This window comes from Somniosus microcephalus, chromosome 16 (genome assembly GCF_052327205.1).
Source record: "Somniosus microcephalus isolate GS21.2 chromosome 16, FLI_Smic_1.0, whole genome shotgun sequence".
Classification (NCBI taxonomy): domain Eukaryota; kingdom Metazoa; phylum Chordata; class Chondrichthyes; order Squaliformes; family Somniosidae; genus Somniosus; species Somniosus microcephalus.
In genome coordinates this window covers 45,890,980-45,910,558 of record NC_141002.1, presented here as the reverse complement: position 1 = coordinate 45,910,558, position 19,579 = coordinate 45,890,980, and the positions used below count along the sequence as shown (strand labels likewise).

At 44.6% G+C, this 19,579-nt stretch overlaps 1 protein-coding gene across 8 annotated transcripts in view; it reads left to right on the top strand.

The window, feature by feature from the left end:
• Nucleotides 1–4,568, top strand: part of dcp1b (decapping mRNA 1B) — a 144,209-nt gene extending 139,641 nt beyond the window's left edge. For 7 of the 8 annotated variants that reach the window (XM_086008914.1, XM_086008912.1, XM_086008913.1 and 4 more), the window contains 2 exons: nucleotides 3,110–3,370; nucleotides 4,154–4,568. In XM_086008914.1, coding sequence (XP_085865040.1) covers nucleotides 3,110–3,370; nucleotides 4,154–4,234 — 342 coding nt within the window. In that variant the 3' untranslated portion in view covers nucleotides 4,235–4,568. Of the gene's footprint in view, nucleotides 1–3,109; nucleotides 3,371–3,855; nucleotides 4,014–4,153 lie in introns of all 8 variants that reach the window. The other variant, XR_015081366.1, reaches the window with a different exon arrangement.
• The last annotated feature ends 15,011 nt before the right edge of the window (nucleotides 4,569–19,579 follow it).

Genomic DNA, 19,579 nt, shown 5'->3' with positions numbered 1-19,579 from the left:
TATTTGCTGTACTACTGCAAGACTCTTGAGTTTTGCATACTACAGCAAGTGATCATAAAGATCTAGAGAAATAACTACACATCTTGGCATGTTGATCATTGGGCAAATCTGAATCAACTAAACTGGGCGTATCCCTTCACTGTAAGCCTAAATCAGCCATTCTTGCTTTTGAACAAAATGGTGCACTTTCAGTAGTGCATTCGCATTGAATTACAGTTGAAACCTTAAAATGAAGGGTTGCTACAAGGTGTTGTTTTTATCATTTTCAATATTGTGTTGTGATGAAGATTCTTTTACACTTTTTTATTTGGTAGTAAAATAAATCTAAGCATTCCTAAAGGCTCAGATGATTGAGATACTGAGTCATGCAGATGAGGAAGGTTCCAAGTTCAATCCATATGATGAGTTAATTGATCTCAGTTGGCATCTTGGTCCTGTGATTACAGGAGTTCACCAGTAAGCCAAAACCCACATCCCACCCCTAGTTCAGGTTTCCTCTCCTCCGTGATGCCAGATCAAAGGATTCCCCACCCTCATGCCGCCAAACTTCAACAGTACTACCACAGTGTTGCCAAACTGTAGGACATCCACCCCAATTTTGCCAAAGCCCAGGATCATCTCTAGAGCAGTTAAATCGCCGCACCCCTAGCCCATACTGCTTTATACTAGATACCTTGGACTAAATGGTACATCTCACAGCTTTTAGACTAGTAAGAGATTAAAAAAAAAAAATTAAATACATGGGCAGGAGAATTAAGGTATGATGGAAAAATTATATATTTTGCATCAGTTTTTAAAAATGATAGTGGAAGTGAAAAAGTAAGTGTATAGAGAGAGAATATGGAACAATTGTTAGAGATAACTGTAGAAAAGGAATTTGTTCTGAAAAAAATAGCAGAACTCAGAGTGGCGAAACCACCAGCCCCTGAGACACGCACCCATGGCTATTTGAAAGAAGTCAGAGGAAATAGCAGAGGCTCTGACCACAATTTTTCAATATGCTTAAGCATGTAAATTGTGCTATTAGACTGGAAAGTAGCCAGTGTAAAACCTTTGTTCAAGAAAGGAAAAAAGGAGAAACTGGGTAACTATAGACCAGTTAGCCTAATGAGTTGTGGGAAAACTCATAGGAGTAGAAATTCATTTGCATTTTGCCCAGTTTTCACGCACACGAAATGTGTCCACCACCATATTGGTTAAGGTGCTCCTTAGGCATCCCTGGCGGGCACCTGAAATGAATGCTGGCTACATTAAAATATTCAAATGGGGTCTTGCATTTGTATTAGGATCCTTTTGGGAAAGTGGTCCCTGGGAACTTTTGATTTTCTCATTCTTAAACCCGCCCAGACAAACATGGTGCAAACACTCGGGGAAACAGTCTGAGGCAGTGATATTTAAAGGATCCCACCACCTCTATAAAGGTACATCTCTGGATAGTTGTTTTTGGCTGCTGGGGATTTTTGGAGCCATTTTTGGGCTGCTTTGGCCACTTGCCACATTCCTGACATGACCTATTCCCATAATATCCATGACGTCCTCCTTGATGGCAGAGTGCTGAATGGACACCCCCCTATCTCCTGTCCACGCCTCCTCTACTATTGACCTGCAAGAAAGAAGGGAGAGTGTTGTGATAACCTAGGGGGCTTCTTTGAGGATGTGCATGTCAAGGTAGAATAGTGGTGCTAGTGTGTGAAGCATGACATGTGTAAGGAGGTGAAGGCAGTAATAGTGAGGAGAGTAGGAGGTGCAGAGTGTCGCATTAGGAACAGAAAGGGTGGAGTGAAGTATGCTGCAGTTATTGGAGGGAAGTGCTGGGGGCTTCAGGTAGTTCAGGGTTATGCAGAGAATGATGAGAGAGGAGTTAGATGTCTTACCTTAACGACCCTGGTCAGATCATTAAACCTTTTCCTGCATTGCAGTCATGTCCTAGAGGCGATGCTCCTGGCGCCGACGTGCTTTACCACGTGCCCACTGCTGCCAAGAAGTTTGTTGGGATACCTTTCTGCCACCTGGTGGGTAGAGGATGTCCCTTCACCTGCCAACCTCCACCAAGACACCCAATGCTGCATCCAAGAAGCATAGAGCCCTTGAACCTTCTCCTTGGTCTTCCATGTTCAGAAGTTGCCTGCAGCCAAAGTGCATGTTCTTTTTAAGAGGTGCAGGCTGCTTTTAATTAGTGTCAGGGACCCCTGATATTCCTCCTCCCACCCCAGTTAGGTGAGCTGCCGATCATTACTGCTAGTAGTGCTGGTAGTTCGCTGATTTAATAATGATAATGAGGACCCCTGACCAACTTTGCCTCCTAATTGTGCCCATGTAATTAGGCCCACATGACTGCCTGCAGAGTGCCAATGTTGGGCCCAAACATGGTCCCAAATTTTTACTCCTTAGAATACATTTTTAGAAGGTGTTCAGTAAGGTCTCTCACAAGTGGCTTGTTTAAAGAAAATTCAGTGATATGGTAAAAGTGGCACCATGGATAGAAAGTTGGTTGACAGGCAACAGAGTTACGGTAAATGGGTGTTGGTCAGATTGGAGAAAGTTTTGAGCTGGTGTACCTCGGGACAGTGATGGTCCCATTATTGCCGCTGGTATATATAGATCTGAACGTGGGTATCGGGAGCACAAATTTGCTGATGACAGAGAAAAAATAGAGAATTTGGCCAACAGTGAGTAGGACTGTAATGTCCTAATGTCCAAGAATTTGGAACCTTTTCCTCTTATACACTCTCCAGCCAAGCATTCACCTCCTTTATCTTACTATTTCTATACTGAATAGCACATGGCACTGGGAGTAATCCTTAGATTATCACCCTTGTGGTCTTGCACTTTTAACCTCGTCTCCTAATTCCTGAAACTGGCACATTTTATTGTTTTATCCAAATAGGACCTGGGACGATTAGTGGGCATCAAAAGGAAAATGAAACCAGAAAGAAGGAAAACTTTAAAAACAGGGAAGAACTAAATAGAAGTTACTTTTCAGACAGTACAAAATAAACTGGCATATTATTAGAAACTCCTAATTTAAGTAGTAGTGATCTATTTATAGTTTTTATTTACAATTTTACTTTAGTGTATCTTTTAGCTGTTTGTTTTCTTTCCTGACTAGGTAATTTCCCCACAGCGCATTCCAGCTACAGTGGTGCCATCCCTATTGATGTCGCCCATGGTGTTCGCCCAGTCTGCAGTGGGAAAATCAATGATGGTAGAAGCAGGTGCCATACCTTTACCACAGACAGATACCACTCCAGCTCCTAAACAGCTGCACAGTTGTCTACGTCCACTTGCACAGATGGCAGAGCTGACTAGTAAAACACCAAATGTGCTTACCAAGACTCAGTTACAGGAAACCCTTTTGTACCTTTTGCAGGTATAAGCTTTATAAGTTAATTTAGGACCTTCTGGAGGAAGAATTGCTCTGGCCACTGCATGCATTAATCTTGTAAATTAATTCAGAAAGAATACATTCACTATGTCACTACACACAGAGACTATAGCAATTCTTTCTCCTCTATCGTTGGATAAAAGTTTAATAATGTGTAAAGCAAATAGCCTTTTAAATTCAAAAGCCGTTCTACCATCTCCATTTGAACCTAGACTGGTCCTGTTAATGGGAATAGTTTTTTAGATGACTCGAGCTCCAATCTAAGTTCAAATATAAAATCGTTCATTTAGAGTACGCAATTCAGCTGAGGTTGTTGCTTTGGCTCAACAGTTCTTGTTCCGTAATAATTGATCCATTGTTTGATTCTCAGACATATAGTTTTAAAGTAAATTCAATGGTAAGAAGTTAAAAATACTGTGTGAGCCTTAGGGATGAATACTGATTGTGTTTCATAACCCATATAATTGTAGGAGTAGGTTTGACAAACCTCCTAACAGTTCCAGTAAATACAACAATTTTTCCATGTTCATCTAATGGAAACCTTCTGTTAAAGATGAGGCAATTACTTAATTTCTTGGACATTCATGAGATGTGTTAACCGATTGGGATCAGTACTTCTGTTTATTTGGTAAGACGGTGTTTCCTGATTGTGTACTGTGTGGTGGCCCTATTAAAATTAATTTACAGCAATTTATTTTGTACCTTTTCTTTAAACGTTCAATTTTGAATGTTCTCTAACACTTGCATTTTTGTTATTTTGAATTTCAGAATGATCCCAACTTTGTGAATATCATTTATGAAGCCTATCTCACAGGCCAGGCAAACATTGCAGCAGAGAAGAAAACCTGAAAGTTTGGATACAAGATGTAAAAGTAGATATATTTTAGTGAAGATAATCAGATGGTACACACTGATAAAGGAATTATTTTGTTTTTATTTTTTAAGAGTTTTATTTTTGAAATGGTGTTGGCTTTGCTTGGAACTGCTTAAAGGACTACCTTTCACACTGGATAACTTTTACTGCTGATCAGGCTTATTTTAAGCTCTGTTTTAAGATTAAGATAATTTAAAAAGGAATTGAGATTCCTGAAGAATCAATTTTATCTGAAGACCACTTTTAATTCATGGGAAATTAATACTGTATTTTTTCATTGATTCAGCAAATAAAAATGCAATACCTGTCTGTCATTGTGAACTATCAACAACTTGCCAACTATGTACACATATATACATTGGTAAAGCAAAACTCATTTTTACTTGCCTGATGAGAAATTTTAGCACTATCTGTTTGTTTTCTCTCCCCCCCCCCCCCCCCCCCAATCCCAATCCCCAGATTGCACAGAAGTAAATCCTGTATAGGGTCTTCATATAGGCAACCTGTGCACTGTTCGAGTAAAGCCTAACTTGATTGATTCTGGGAGGAAACCATACGCTAAACAGACACACCAAAATGCTGTCCTGTCATTGTAAATAGGTGGACCTGCACATGGTTTCCTACTCCTGTGATATATAAAGCCTCAGGACTTGTACTATTACACCAATTCATTTTCTCCAGGTAAAGTTATTGTATTCTCCACTTCTCAGGTTACACCTTTCATTGTATTGGAATAAGCCTTAGTCTAACCAGAAAAGTAGATTGATTAGCTAGTCTTTATTGATTTCACAGGTATATTCTGTTTCAAAACGTGCACGTCTGCGTTTTCTTTTTCAGGATTGTCCTAGGACCCTCGGCACCAGCATTGATCCCCACCAGCCAATTAATCTTTAGAATGAACACCAACTAATGTAGTGTTGTCCCTAATAGCATATGTACATAAATAGAGTATGGAAAAAACACTGTTGGCTTGTCTACAGGCTCTGTGACAAGCAAGGCTGTGTTCAGGCCATCTGGCAACAATGATTGACTAATCACATGCTTTCTAGGTGGCCATAAAGCAAGAAAAATGAACTGAGCACAAAATTGTAATTTAGCACTGAGCACAGGGAGGGAGTATGTTGTCGTCAAATATGTCTACTGCCATGGATCCATGCTTGTATCTGTACAAACTATTAACTTCACAGTTGGGCATTACGTTGACTCTAACCTAAGCCAAAGTCTTTCATTCACAGTCTATGATGGGCATGATTGATGTAAAAAAAAAATGCATATTACCAAAGCTTGACATCATTGCCTATCACATTTTTCTCATGCTTTCCAGACTTTCCTGTAAAGAACAACTGTTCTGTGTGTCCCCTGCGACTGAGAACAAAATAGAGAAATGGAAGGGGATGTCTTTCCAAATCGGGGCATTGTTGATCTCACTAATTTGCCTACTCCCAATTGATTATCATAGAATGCTCTCCACCAGGCACATGCTGGCACTAGTCAATGCTGAGGACAGATAGGTTTTTTAAGTACCAAATATGATGTAAGCCAATCCTTTTCGCTTAGTAGTTTGGCGCCAACCTTGCAAGGGACTAGCCCCAAAAAAATTCAGTTCACACAGGTTTTTTCAAGGTTATTCCAGCAATCTGGCACCTCTTAGACTGCATATTAATATGATGAATAGTCTAAATACAGCATAACTCCAACAAAAATAGCTTAACTGATCATTCATTTTGGGATCTTGCTATGCCCAAAATAGTTGCCATATTTGCCATAAATAAGTCACTAGAAAATAATTGTGTACAAAAAAATATTTTGAGACATAAAGGCAGGCTATGTCTATTCATTCCTCCCCCAGCAGACATGAACAGAACAAGCCACAGAGAATGTGGCGGAAAATCCTCAGCCCTTCTGGTGCACTCTTGCCGTAAGTCTGGCAGGAGTGTGGCAGAAGGCCTCAAATTAGGCGAGAGCCTGGATAAGGCAAGTCCTGGCCTTAAAATGTAAGTTTCCGAATGGCCTTGTAAGGGTGGAGCCTCTGGCTGTCCCAAACAAACATAGGTAGGGGGTGGGGACTCACTCATCCTTAGTATGGCATGAAATTGCTGGGGCATTGAGCCAAGTAAGAGTGGGTATACTGATTTGGTGACTGACAGAAGTGTGGCCCACCCGAGGGTCCAGCCCCAACTTGGGGCTTGGACCCCCAAAGAGGAGACAAACTTTTCAGCCCCAATACTTATGCCAGGTCATCGGTCGGCCCTGCAGTGTTTTTGGTCCTTGTATATCTAAGCAAACATGACTCGGTACCCCCAGCGCCCACTCCTCTTTGCCTCCTCCCACCACCCCCCCCCCCCCCCCCCGAGCGATTGGTAACCAAAAACAAACAAACTCCCCACAAACCAGAGTGACTTTATGCGCACAATATCTGATAATGCAGCATTATTAGCCATGGAGTCAAACTGAAACTTAAAATTTTGTGAAATTTCATATTGCAGTGGAAGTGGTTGAGTAACACCTTTTTTTCCCCCCCTCCTAGCAATCCCTCGCGATATCGAGCAAGATTGTTCCTCAGCATAAAAAAACATTTGAGTTTCAAGATTTGATGAGCATTGTAAACCAATCCTAGAGACATATTTTACTACAAAGACAACCGGGTTGATGGTGTAACCACAGCAGATTGACACTCTTTCCTCTGTCTACATTTTTGTTTTGACAATTCTGCTTGTTCAAAACCGTTAACTCCCTGCCTGATGTCAATACTGCATTTCTTCAGGTTGGATTTCAAACTATCTTTATATCTCTGGCTGCCAACATTTCTTTGGCCGGAGCTCAGTTCCGAATAAAGTAGTTGTTTTTTGTGGCTGGAGTCATCCATTCAGCATATGTGACCAGATCAGCAAGTTGGGCTTCAATACTGGCACATCATGGCCTTGACGTTTTTTGTAAAATAGGGCACCTAAAATTGGACGCAATATTCTAACTGAGGTCTAACTAATAGCTTTTATACTTTACACCCCTATTTATAAAACCTGGGATCCCATATACTTTGTTTAACCGCTTTATGAGCTTGTCCTCTCTTTTAATCATTTGTGTATCTAAATGCGTAAATCTCCTATTCCTTTTAAAATTTTACTGTGAGGGTCAGGGCCCAGTGCCTTATCTACTTTGAGTTCCACCAATTTTTTTCAGTGCTACTTGTACCCTTTCATTCCCAGTACCATACTTGTTTTTGAAAACCAATGCATTGTACTCATTTAGTATCTCTGCCATTCCTTGGTCATCCGTATGAAGATTTATTTTTTCATCTTTGATCGGCCTTATCCTTTCTTCCTTTATTGTTTGTGTTTATAAATTATGGTAGCTACTAGTCTTCATAGCCTCTTTTGCAAGTTTCAGATCCACCTTAAATATTCTCTTGTATTCAGTAGCGCTGGTCCCTCCCATATGTGTTCCCTGCGTCTTTTGTTCCAGAGTGTGTACTGTCCAATATCTGATCATACAATGGCACAACCTGGAGCATAAAAATAATAGTCCTTTATGATCTGAATTGGATATCTTTGATATGTGTCCTCGAATGTCCTTCTTCAATCTTTCAGTAGGAAGACTAAAACACTTTAGTGAGATAAGGCCAGATTTGATTCATTAAACTGCTTTATTTTACGCACAGCAAATTAATGTACAAACTGACACTTATACTCAAAACTCAATCAGAGTAACCTAATGGTTATGGCACTGGACTAGCAACCCAGAGGTTGAGTTGTGAAATCAAATTCAATCATTCTGGTAAGTTGTGGCCTAGTAGCTGCAAAATAACCATGAAATCTTCCAGATTGTCATAAAAACCCAACCTACCCTACATGTGACTACTCCTACACTACGTGCTTGCCTTTTAATGCCCTCTGATATGGACTAGCAAGTTTAATAATAAGAAAATCGAACAGCATTATTGGCACTGACCCAAATGTCGTATCTGCATAAGACAACGGCAGTCTCATCCAATCAATCCTGCAATGTCCTCCTCGTTAACAGCTGGGGGTTGGTGCTCAGCTTTGGAGACCTGTCCATAGACTAGTTAAGCAACAGCTTGATAGAGCATATTCAGGATATGATTGTGTATGACTGTCTCATAGGCAGAATAGACCCACCAAGATGAGAGCAGAGTGATAGACACTCGAGTCGATAGTTCTCAACATTGCCCTTGCACCCCATGAAATCTCATCCATGAAACCTCATGAAAACAAGACCAAGGAAAGCTCCTGCTGATCACCACATACCGTCCTCCCTCAACTGATGAATGAGTGCTCCTCTATGTTGAACATCACTTGGAGGAAGCTCTGAGGAAAGCAGAGGCACAGAATGTATTGTGGTTGGGGGAATTCAGTGTGTCCCACCAATAGTGCCGCCATCGTAAATTACATAGGCATCAATTTAATTCCCCCACCAGGCAGTAACCAAGCATTTAAAATGGAGTGGGAGACTTAACCATTCCTTTCCCGACCCGAACAGACCGACTGCAATTTTATATTGTAGACTGCAAGGACACATGCTCAAGTCAGTGGGGTGCTCTTTAAATATGCAGATTGGGCTCTGATGATGTCATGGGGCATGATCTGCTATTTTAACCTGAGGCCTTAGCAGGGGAGCAGTGGTTGCTTCCCCGCCAGACTAAACCTGCCAGGAGTTGGGTTGATGGAATAGCAAGGCAAGTTTTAAATATGTTAAGGTTCCCTTATGGGCCTGAAGGGGCAGGGTTCTCTTCCAGGCCCCACAAGGAAACTTTGGGCTTCCCTTGCCCAGAACGTATCAGGGCCCCCTCCCCCGATCCACTTACCTAATGGCTGGGAATCATTCCTGCAGGTCCCTGGGGGTGCCTGAATTCCTGCTCCCACCTGCTGGTCAGGCAATGATTTCTGCTGGGTTTGGGCAGTAATCGGAACTTGGATAATAAAATAAGGCCCGGGTGTTAAAATCTCAAGGAGCTCACTCATGCCACAGACTGATCCCACCCATCGGGGCCATGGTTGCTAAATTTGGCCTGTGTCATCGTGAGGGAACCAACACAAGGAAGTAACTTACTTCACCTCATCTTCAACAACCTATATGTTACAGACACATCTGACCATGATAGCATTAGCAGATGACTACTGCACAGTGCTTGTGAAGACAAAAGTCTCGTCAACACCATGAGGCCATCCTTCATCGTATACTATGCTAAGTGGGAGACTTCAGGATAGATTTAAGAACCCAAAATTGGGCATCCATAAGGCACTGTGGGCCATCAGCAACAGAATTGTATTCGACCACAATTTGTAAGCTCATGGCCCATCATTACCATCAAGCCAGGAGACCAACCCTAGTACACTACGGGCATGCCAAGAGCAGCACCAGGCAGACCTCAGAGTGAGGTATGAACCTAGTGAAGCGACTATACAAGGCTATCTGCATACTAAATAACAAATGCAGCAGGCTATAGAAAGAGCTAAGCAGTCCCACCATCAACAGATCAGAGCAAACTTCTGTTCAGCTATTCTTCGCCAGATCTGGCTGTACCACATCAAGCACTATTGGGCCTTGCTCTTCTCAACCAAAACTGCTCAATATTCCAAATTCATCCTGGAATGCAAAGATAACCCCTGGCTTCTTTTCTCCATGACCAACTGTCTCCTTAATCCCCCCTCCCTTACCCCCTCCACCCTCACCTCCCAACAATTAAGCGTGAGGAGATCATTGACTTCGTAAGATTGGGACCATCTGTTTAGCTGCCTCTGCTGCATCCTTTTGCCTTTGCCCACCAAGCCAAACTTCTTCCCTGCCTTAGCACTGAACCTGTGCTCTTCTCTAGTTTTTCTCCTACCTCCCCATATGCTCTCTCTGAACCCAACTTGTCCATGAAGCCCACCTCCTGCTCTCCCGACCCCATTCCCACTAAACTGTTGACCACCCAACTTTCTTTCTTGGCCCCCATGCTAGCTGACAACGTAAATGGTCCCCCATCCTTTCAAAACTGCCATTGTCACCCCCTCCTTAAAAAAAAACCCTTGATCCTTCTGTTTTTCCAAACTATCGCCCCATTTCCAATCTCCCTTTCCTCTCCGAAATCCTTGAACATGTCATCTCTCAAATCTGTACCCATTTTTCTCGCAACTTCATGTTTGAACCTCCAATCATTTTTCTGCCCCTGCTCCAGCCCCAGCACTGAAACAGCTCTAACCAAAGTCACAAATGGCATTGTCTGTGACTTTGACAATGATGCACTATCCCCCCCCTCATCCTTCTTGATCTCTCTGCAGCCTTTGACATGGCGGACCACACCATTCTCCTCCAATGCCTATCCTCAGTGTCCAGCTTTGTGAGACTGCTCTTCCTTGGTTCCAGTCTTACCTATCCAATCGTTGCCACAAAATCTCAGCAATGGCTTCCCCACATCATTACCTCTGGAGTTCCCCAGGATCTATCCTTGGGTCTCTCCTATTCCTCATTCACATGTTGCCCCTCGGCCACATCATCTGAAGACATGGCATTAGGTTCCATATGTTCGCTGATGAGACCCAGCTCTACCTCTGCACCATATTTCTCAACCCCTCCACTGCCTCTGTGTTGTCAGCTTGATTGTCTGACATAAAGCCATGGATAAGCCACAATTTCCTTCAGTTAATCATTGGGAAGACCAAAGCCACTGTCTGCCTCCGCGCCCCCCCCCCACACACACGCACTCCGTTCCTTTGCCACCAATTCCATCCCCCTCTCCGCCCATTGATGCTTGTGGAGCATTAATTGTATTTCCAGGCAGTGGGGAAGGTTTCACAGAATGTGAATATTGGATCATTTGGAGGAGTCCACATTTATTGGGGGAGAGTTACATGTCAACATATAAATGAGGTGATGCTGTGTGCGAAAGTTGCTGAACGTATTTGAGGGGTGTAGACAAGGGAACATAGATACAAATTTAAGAGATTTAGTATATGGAGCAGGAGATTTTTTTTAACACAGATGGTGTGAGGCTGTGAAATGCACTACCAGAATTAGTGATTGAAGCAGAGACCATATCAGCATTTTAAAATAGGTTAATCAGTAATTGAAAGAAAGTGGAATAAAGAGATTTGAGAACAGAGGACTTGGATTATTGAATAAAAATGGCTGAAAAAATTTTCAGAATGCATTTTTGTAGGAACCCAGGGGTCAGACTCTGCAATCACAGGGTGATATACTGTCACATTAAAATAGCAGCTATTGTGTCACAGTGTGACACTTTTGACATTGAAAAGGTCTACCACAGCGCCACCTACAGGAGTAACATGTACTTATACTGAGCTATGAATGAAATACGCACCCCCCAATACCAAATAATATGTAACAGATTTGACATGGTCAAGCTGAGTTTTACGACCATTTCTATTTGTCCAAGGAATATGAGTTTCACTGCCATGAGTACAGCAGTGGATGATACATTTGACATGGTCATCCATGGCATTGCAATAATAATCTCCCTAGATTGACCAGTAGGGGGTGTTTTAATTCCATTAAGAAATAAATCAAACTGAGTGTTAAATTATTTACGTAATAGGCCAGTCTGCTATGACCACAGCACAACTGACCTAGTTGTCTTCTTCCACCTAATTGTGTTGCAGTATGTGTCTACTAATTGTGTGGCGGTTTCGATTTTAATATATTGTGCTTGCCTAATAATAAGTTTCACCATCTAATTCACTTTAAGACATGTTTGACTGTTCCTAACTTGACAGCTTTTAGATACCGTTAGGAGTGAGGCTTCATGCAGAATTCCTAGGTAAAATATGGATCTATCTAGGTTTGACAAAACAAGACTTCTGTTTGCATCTGAGTTGTTATTTGTGCATAGGAATGTTCTTTTTGAAAGTCAAGTCCTTAACCTAACTGAGCACTACTTATATAATGTGTAAAAGAGACCAATGTATTACAGTTTAAACATTTTTGTTGAGCCTCCTTTACTGTAACTGAGGAGATAAGGAATCCATTGTGACTTGTAATAGTTATAGTGAATTGCCTCACTTTATTGTGGAGATGGGGGATTTGCTTAGCACTAGGGTATCCTTTCCAAATACAAAAAGAAAAAGGACAATGTTATATAAAAATAGAGGGGCTAGAAATCCTTTATAGCCAAGAAATGGGCAGTGTTTAGACTAAAAATGGTTTAGTAGCGCCAGTTGAAAATCATCTAGGCTGCAAGCAAAATTCGGCCTTACTCCACCTTAAAATGATTGCAGTCATGATTCTCATCTAGAAACCCAAGCTTATTGGCATTACACTGAAAAGATGGACCAATATCGGGGGCAGTCTATACACAAGTAATAATTGCCACAGGCTTTTTTCACTACTTAGAGGGGAGGTTAATTGATGCGGCAGCACCTCGTTCTTAGCATTGTTAGGTGTGCAGCTGCCTTAACTACCATAAGAAGAAGGGCAAGGAGAAGGAGCACTTATTTAAAAATCCTGATGGCAGATCGCCGCCCCAGGGAGAGAGCCCGGAGATTTCCGATGAAGCTTTGGAGGCATTGGTTTTAGTGGTGGTGAGAAGGCAGGCGGTCCTGTACCCACCAACTGGCAGGAGGTCCTCGTCACAAGTCTGCCGGACTATGTCGAGGGAGGTGGCACACCACGTCATGGGCAGCACTGTGGTCCCCAGGACCCACACACAGTGCAGGAAGAAGTTTGACGAGCTCACATGGGTGGTCAGGGTGAGTGAAGGCTTCAACAAATGCTACATACCATCATCTGTACCACAAGCTTCACACACTGCTCAATGCACCACACCCCCGCACTCACCCACCAACACTCTCTACCTAGCAACACTCACACCCACATCTCACACCATGCACACAATGACAGCTATTCAACTATGGCAGGCACATGGGTCATTAGTTGTTAACATATGTGTGATATGTTTGTAGATAAATTTATTACTTGTGTTTGGAATATTTTGTGGTCTCTCACTTCACCTTTGCGCCCTAGAGGATGCTGCGATATGGCGTGAGACAGGGATTGTATGATGGGGATGTGGTGCGCTACGGGGATCTGGGGTTTCATTCATATGAATCGGAGTCTGATGAGCCGGTCACGGACAGCCCGTCCAGAAGGCCGATTATCTTGTTGCTTCCGCTCCCTCTGCCGTAGATCCTGGAGGGTGAGGTCCACTGCCAGTACAGCCCCCATGATTTTTAGCAAGTGTAGGTTGAAGCTTTTCAGAAATAATTATGGAGTTTTGTACTTGCCACAACACTCCCTGCTACCAAAGAACCTTGAAATGAATAAAGAAAGCTCTTCCAGTAGCAGGAAGTAGCACACAGCCACTCAAACTTCAAAAACCTGTCAGGTCCGGGTGATTGGTAATGGTCCTTTTAAAAGCGTCACTGGAGCCGGCTTCCTGCTGCTGCACGCCACCTGAAGCTGTCATCGTTTTCTCCAGCTGGTGAGTTGATTGGCTGTAACGAAGTTGGGCAATCCGGCATCAAGTGAGCATTGCACACTCACTGACGTCACAATCTCTGTGATAGTGAGGTTGTAAGCGAGGAAAATCTGGATGGTAAAACAGAACTAACAGACTCAGGTGTTAATCCCAGATCAATAGTTTATTACGAGTGCACACGGGAGAACCACCTCAGCCAACCCCAGCTGGAGGCACCGTTCTCCGAGGAAAAGTGACAATACAGCTTAATTTATACAGTTTATTAGACAACACCCACTTATTACTAATGGGGTGTATACATGGGAATAGTGATACTTCATTGGTTTACATGGTTAATCAATCAACTACTAAGCCTGTCCTTCAAACTCGAGTACCCCCTGAATACGTCAGTAACAAGCTTATGGGCTGCAAAAGCATCATTCTAACTTCGCCTTCATGAGCTTATCTCTTATTCCTGTTATCAAAGTAGGGAGGCAGGCATCTCCAGCATGACATGGCCTTGCTGAACAAAGCCCTAGTCAAAAAGGGCCAGCTGACTATTCTCTAAGACCTGTCCGCTAAAGTCTCATCAATGTGCCTTTGTGCCTTATCTCTTTCAAGAGTCCTCCTCCAAACATGTACTCGGGGTAATTTACAAGCGGAGCTTTGGAATGTCCTTGGTCATCTACTTGTTAGTTTAAAAGAGTTAATATAGCCAAGTATCCCATGGTGCTTTGCCTTTCGTCTTCCAGCTAACGAGACTAAATGGTACCTTTCAGATAGTTTTATACCGGTCGAATATTGAGGACCCCTTTATATCCCTTAAACCAAATTTTATCCGAACAAAGGTCCTCGGCGATTGCATTCAGCGGCAGCACTACTGGCAACACCGATATGGCGTGTGGTGCTGGAACCGGCATCAGGTGGCGTTAAAAGCTCTCGTGCCATCTTGTGGTGCTAATGTGTGGCACAAACCACACGAATTTCTCCCTCTTAATATTTTACAAAATCAGTTATTTTTACACAATACCTACTTTGACCACAGTTTAACAGTGCAGCTCCTCCAAATTGTCCACAAATAGTGTTACTTTACTTTTTTTTATTGTTTCATTTAACTTTAAATAAAATAAGATTAAAATGATTACTTAAAAATTTTTTAAAAGGGGAGAAATTCGGCATGTAAGCACCTCCCGTTAGCGCCTGGGGGGTGCTAATGCGTTTGCGGCGGGGTGTGGTGAATCCAACGGCAGCCGCGACATTCACCCTGGATTTAGCGCTGCCGATAACATCTAGTGCCTACACCTTTAGTGGCTGCCAGATCGTGACATCAATGCATGTGGAATGCCCCGTTAACAGCCCAGATGCAAAATTGACTGCCACCCCCTGCCTTAGAGCCTGGCGTGAACAATGGCAGGAAGAGATGGCGTGATGCAGTTGGATGGCTGCTGTAGGAGTGGTATTTAAATGCATCTGGTTTGATTTTAGTCACCACTCAATGCTGCCTTCTCAGCTTGGCATAGGGAAACAGCTGATTTCACTGAGGTAAATGTTTATTACTTTCAGGAGTATTCTGGCTGCTAAAAATTTGTCAGTTTAATTGTGCTAATTGTATACGTTAATGGGGGCTGTACTGGCACTCGACCTCGCCCTCCAGCATTAAAAGCCGGAGGCAGCGGAGGCAGACAGGGAGATTGGAAAATGTGGCCAGAGGGAGGAAGGTCAATGGGGCTGTCAACAGGAGGCCTTACCCTCCCAGGGTATTCCGGGAGTACTTCTTTTACATACATTTAACTGAGGAGCAGTGTCTTAGAAGGCTCCGCTTCAACAAGGTGGTGGTTACAGAACTCTGCCACCTCCTGCAGCCAGACCTTGAGCCTCAGATCAGGACCACTACGGCTCTCTCAGTGGCAGTCAAGGTCACTGTCACCCTCAATTTCTACGCCAGTGGATCCTTCCAGTCTGCAGCAGGAGACATAGCTAACATTTTGCAGTTCGCCGTCCATTGCTGCATCCGGGAGGTCACAGAGCTCTCTACAGAAGGAGAAAGGATTGCATTTCCTTCCCCATGACCAGAGAGAAGCAAGGATGAGCATGCATGTGGCTTTGCCAGGATACCAGGCTTCCCCATGGTGCAGTGCACTATTGACTACACCCATGTGGTTTTGTGGGCACCCCGTAACAATCCTGAGGTATTCGGTAACCGCAAAGGATACCACTAACTTAATGTGCAGTTGGCGTGTGATCACAGATAGCAAATCCTCACCGTCAATGCCCGCTATCCTGGCAGCAGCCACGATGCCTTCATCCTGTGCCAGACTGATGTTCCAGCACTCTTCCAGCCACCACATCAAGCTCGCGGCTGGCTGGTTGGAGGCAAAGGCTATCCGCTCTCCACCTGGCTCATGACTTCCCTCTGCAACCTGTAAGAATACATTGTTTGCTGTAAAAGTTTGTTGTAACTTAACCAAACTTAAAAGCGTTCCAAATTTAATGTACCAGCATGCCTTGAGAGGCCAAGAGACTTTCTGCTGAACAAATGTAAAATAAATTGCTGCGACTGTGAAGGCTGCAAGATGTTAATCAGATAAGGAAGCGACAGACCCTGAGCAAGAACAAATGGTTGGGCGTTACAAAGACAGGAACATCTTCAGGCAAATGGTGTGAACGGACTTGGGGCCCACTGATTAACTGACTAGGTGATAAGAAGAGGAAAACAACTGTCGACCATTTGTCACACAGTTTGGGACACATACGCATTGAGGGGCCTGCCCAGGTTTTGGGGTATAAAAAGTGCTGCTGAAAGACACTCGGGACTGCAGTCGGGGCAACTTGGTCAGTTGCCAGTTAAAGTCATAAATCTAGTCATCGCTGAACTGACCACTCGCTGGTGTTAGTATGTATGTGGTGTTTGCTTATGATCACTTGAGTTTAAAGTAAAGGAATAGATCTGTGTATGCTTAAGTATAATCGGCAATTGTTATACTCAACAGAACTATTAGATGCTTACTGGTAATTTCTTGCTGATTTTTAAGTAAAAGAAAGTTTTTCCCTGAAATCCACGGGTCTGAACTTTATAAACTGTTGGACGGGTCGAGGGGTAATTCCGCACGTCTTACAAACCCCAACACTGCTGCTCAGCACTTATACAATGAGAGCCATGCCACCACCAGGAACATCATTGAGCAGACCATTGGGTTACTCAAGCAACAGTTCCGCTGCCTTGACCGCTTCGGAGGAGCCCTCCAGTACTCGGCTGAGCAGGTGTCCCTTTTCATCGTGGTCTGCTGCATGCTGCACAACTTGGCCATCATGAGGGCCCAGCCATTGCCACCAGACATAGTGGCACCACCTCAGGAAGAGGGTGAGGAGGAGGACAAGGAGGAGGAGAAACAGCAGCGAGGGAGGAGGCAGCCAATTAGTTGACCGTCTGGAAGGGTGGCCCATGACCACCTCATCAGATTGCAGTTCCAATAAATTCTGCCCCACATCCTGGTTGCTGACCACATCCCCATCATTCCATCCATTTCGCTTGCCATGTCGCAGTGCAAAGCTGAAATAAGAGACACCACAAAATCAGCAACATTCCATTAATACATTTATCAACATTCAATAAACACATACATACAACAACAGTATTAACTAATCAGCCTTGTGCAAACCCTTCCCCTCATTACAGTGCCTTTTCCTAATCTACTGCTCCTACGTAGTCTGTCCCCAGTGTCTGCAACAGAGCTGGTGGAAGGCTGCTGAGTGTTGGTGCCAGAAACTACAGATGGCCTTGCAGGACGCCCTTGACCAGCTCTGAGCCTGGAAGGCCCGGCTGTAAAATGTACCACCTCAGGCTGGGTGGCGGCAGTCTGGCCTGGCTGGATGACAGGCAGCGACAAGAGCAATTGTGGAGTGGCAGTGGTGGGAGCAGGAATGCTGCCATCCTGAGAGAGGACAGCAGGTTCCTGCTCGACTGACACACTGTCACTCCCCTGGGGCAGCACCTCAGCACCCCTACCAATCTGCTGGAGCACAGATTGCTGGCCTGCTGCGACACCGTGAGATCCCCGGTGGACTGTGGTGGACCCAGCGACGATGGCAGCAGTCAGAGCTTGCGTGGCATCAAGCTGAGACTGCATGAGAGCAATCTGAAACTCGATGGCAGCAACCATTGACTGCATTACAGCACTAAGACGTTGCATAGCTTCTGCCTGTGCTGCAATGGATGCTGCCACATTGCCCATGAGGTCTGGGTCCCCACAGTCTCTCAGGGAGTCAACCATCCTTTGCAGACTGCCAAGGATGGGCTCCATGGTGTGCGCAGAGTTCTGTGTAGTGTTGGAGGCGGACTCCTCCACGCTCCTTACCATTGCTGACAGGCTCTCGGGCACCCTTGCCATTGCACCTATCATCTCCGTGTGCATGCCCATCACCCTTCTTGTGAACGCCTTCCCATCGAGGTCCTCATCTGAGTCCTGTGCAGCAGAACTCGCAAGCAAACTTGCCCTCCGGGGAGCTGGCTCCCAAGCTACCCTTTCCACCTGGCCTTGCTGCAGCCCGCTCATCCCCAGTGCAGACCCCTCTACTAAACTTGCCTCTAAAGATCGCTTAGTCCCTGTATCTGAGGTGGTGCCTACGGGTGAGACATACAGTGATGCGGAGCTTTCTTCCTCCTCCTCTTCTCACGTCTCACTCTCACTGGGAGGCTCAGGGACAAGCTGGTCATCTGGTTGCTGATTACGTGAAAGCATAAAGACACAAGAGTCACGTTAAGGTGAGGGCAGGGTGTCAGGAAGGGAGCAAGGAATGCAGACAGTATAATGAGCTGGAAAGTGGGAAAGGCTTGTACTGTGAGGGGGAAGTGGGATGAGAGAAGGACACGGGATGAACATACTGTTGTTGCCCCCAAGGGGGTCGATGTCACCGACGGCCACGGCGCCCACCACCTGGCGCCCAATGACTCTCAACACTCGCTCCTCCAGGTCTGTAAGCTGTTGGATGTCCGCTTCACCCCCGCCTGTTCGTTGCTGCTCCCTCCTATTGTGGGCCAGCTTGGCCTGCAAGAGAAAGGAAAGTGTGAGTGAGTGTGCAGCTATGTGTTTGGGAGATGTGCCTGCCATAGTTGAATAGCTGTGATTGTAGGTAAGGTGTGCGATGTGGATGTGAGTTTTAGTAGGTGGAGATGCTTGGTGGGGGTGTGGTGGTTTGTGCAGTGTGTACAGACTGAGGTTCAGATGCTGGTATGTAGGACTTGTTGAAGCATCTACTCACCCTGACCACCTGAGTGAGGTCGTTGAATTTTCTATGGCACTGTGTGAGGGTCCTGATGACCACACTGCTGGCTGAGACGTCCTGGGCCACTTCCCTCCACATTGCCCTGAAGACATGGGGCAATGGCCTCCTGCCAGTGGCCAGGAACAGCACTGCCCTCCTTCTTTCGACTGCTGCGACTAATGACTCCAATGCCTGGAGAGCTCTCCCCCTGGGTCTGGGATCAGCCATGAGGATAAGAGGTGTAGCTGTTGAGTTGCTTGGGGGTCACCTTCAGAGTCAGCAATGTTGAGAATGAGGTTGTGCTGAATCTTCAACCTCCCCTTTAAGAGCTAGAAGGAGCCAGTGTGAATGATGAGTCCCGATTGGACTGCACCTGAAATTCGTTATAGCCCTGCGGGTAGCACCCCGCTCTGTGTGTGTAGCGCCCTAAGTGAGGTGATTAGCACTTGATTTAGTGCTCCAGTTCTCTCTTGGAGCGTTAACAATCAATTTAGTGGGTGGTCAGAAGGATTAGTGCCTGGCGCTAATCCTCCAACTTTTTTTAATTTAGCGCCCCAACTGGGGCGATACCAAATTTCTAGCCCAATGACTCTCTTTTCTCGCACCCAAATATCTCTCTTTTCAGGCAGTCATGTAGGTCTGCCAC